This window comes from Bison bison, unplaced genomic scaffold, assembly GCF_000754665.1.
Source record: "Bison bison bison isolate TAMUID 2011002044 unplaced genomic scaffold, Bison_UMD1.0 scf7180017864312, whole genome shotgun sequence".
Taxonomy (NCBI): Eukaryota; Metazoa; Chordata; class Mammalia; order Artiodactyla; family Bovidae; genus Bison; species Bison bison.
In genome coordinates this window covers 2,226,613-2,228,828 of record NW_011494884.1, presented here as the reverse complement: position 1 = coordinate 2,228,828, position 2,216 = coordinate 2,226,613, and the positions used below count along the sequence as shown (strand labels likewise).

Here is a 2,216-nt window from a genome sequence, read left to right as displayed (position 1 = left end):
GGGCAGGACCGGCGCGGGGCTGCGCACGGGGGCCAGGAAGGGTGGCTCGGTGCTCAGCTCACGGCTGCGCTCGAGACCCGAGACCTTGGGTGCTGCCCCAGTCTTGGCCTCGGACTTCTCGCCCAGCGTGTGGCCTGTGGAGAGAGTGGCAGGGGTGAGTCTGGGGTTCAGGATCATTTCCGAAAGGGAACTAGGTGGCACAAAGCCCCTGCCCACAACACCTTGGTATAACCCACCCCTTGCTCCCTGGGGAGGCTACCTGCTTGAGGCCATCTCACTGCAGGGGCTCTTATGGCCCCGTTTTATGGAGGGAGACTCAAATGCATGAGCGAGCCAGCTCAATCTGGGCGCTGGGCTCCAAGCTCTGCCGCCCTATCTCCCACCACGGTAGTGTCACTTGAGTGAATGGCTGCTCTTTCTTGACCCACCCGACTGATCCAGGGCCTAAAGCTCTTTTTTGGGTCCTCACCCTGGGGGAGACTTTCTGGACAACCAGCCTTGCCTAGTCTGTTGGGAGAAAGTGGCTGCCTCAACTCACCACCACCCAGAGCCTCTGCTCCCGAGTTCCAGGCCTGCCTTTGGGCCATCAGCAAGCCTGCTTGCTCATTCCAAACCCTCCTTTTGAAACTGCTCTAAGCGAGGCCTCAGGTCACATGCCCAGGGGCCTGGTGGAAAGCATGTGTCCAGGCCAGGGGAGGCACCACCACCCATGGGAGCAGCTCTGCCTTCAGGGGATGACATCCCAGTTTTCCAGGAGGAGTGGAAATTCAGGTTACTGAATGTGGTTGCTTCATCTGGCCTGTTGGTTGACTCCACTTCCTTCTCCGGGCCCAGGGGCCCATGCAGGCGGCAGCCATGCAGAGTGATGCACTGGCCACAGCCTCCCCTGTGGCTGCAGGGCAGTGTAACCCGTAACCCAGGCTGGCACAGAGATGTCTCCTCTGCTAGGGCGACACCTCCCTGCCTTGGGCCTGTTTGCTTAGGAACAGACCTGAGGAAGAGGCCACTGCCACCACTCCTGCAAGGAGGACAGGAAGCTGTCAGCCCACGTGCTCACTGCCCGGGGAGGCCGGCCCTCTCTCCCCTCCTGTCTCTCTCAGTTCTCCACACGCAAGGCTCTTGCAAAGTGAGAGCAACTATCAGAACAGAAAGAGGCAGGCATGGGCCATGCAGACTTGGACATGACCCCAGGCCTGCCACTAATGCTCAAGCTCTTCTGGAGAGTCCTGGAGTCTCTAGAGCCTCCTGCCACTGACAAAACCATGAGCACTGCTACTGATCACCGCACTCCAACTCTGCACCTCTCTGGACACTCAAAGCCCTGCCAGTTCCCTGAACTCTGCTGAATCATAACCTCCAGAACCTGGGACTGTGACCTTATTTGGAAAAAGGGTCTTGGTAGCCATAATCAAGCTAAGAATCTCCAGGTGCAATCAGCTAGGAATCAGGGGTTGAGGGTGCCTAAATCCAGTGACGGTGTCCTTACAAGAGACAAAAAGAGGAAGGGGCCACATGAAGACAGAGGCAGAGATGGCAAGGATGCAGCCAGAAGCCTGGGGATGCCCACATTTGCAGGCAGTATCAGGAGCTGAAGAGGCAGCAGGGACTCCTCCCCTGGAGCCTCTGGAGGGAGCACAACCCTGCACACACCTGACTCCAAACTTCTAGTCTCTGGAACTACGAGCCTGTTGTTTCAAGCCACACGGTTTGTGATCATTTGTTGAAACTGGTAACACCCTACATTAATTCCGTCTGAAATGTCAGCTGAGCATGCCTGGCTCCAAGGAGCCTCTGGTGGGCCTCCTTACCTGGATTCTTCAGCAGGCATCGGCTCTGCTGCAATGCCTGACTTGAGGAAAGGGCTTCCTGAGCTAAAGGCACGTACAGGCCATGCCCAGCTACCAGGCCAGCAGGACCTGTGGTGCACTGGGTACCCCAAGGCCTGTTCTGTGTAGTCATGTCCTAAGGGAGCCTCCCAAGCAAAAAGACTCCTTCTCTGTGCTGGGTCCAGCGACACCCGCTCTGGGCCACAGCCACGACCAACAGGCTGGGCTACAAAGGGCTATCCTGGCCTCGATGGATGGTGCCGGCCAGAAGAGCTTTCTGTGATGATGGGATGCCAGGCACCTGTGCCATCCCACTCGTTCACTGGCTAGGGCCTGGGTGTGGCTGAGGAGTGAGTCTAGTCTGTCTCATGTTAATATAAACAGCCACAC

General features: G+C 57.7%; 1 protein-coding gene across 1 annotated transcript in view; it reads right to left on the bottom strand.

Moving 5' to 3' along the window:
• FBRSL1 (fibrosin-like 1) overlaps nucleotides 1-2,216 on the bottom strand; it is a 97,959-nt gene that overhangs the window by 8,628 nt on the left and 87,115 nt on the right. The window contains exon 10 of the mRNA XM_010852525.1: nucleotides 5-134. Within this exon, the coding sequence (XP_010850827.1) occupies nucleotides 5-134 (130 nt within the window). The remainder of the gene's footprint in view (nucleotides 1-4; nucleotides 135-2,216) is intronic.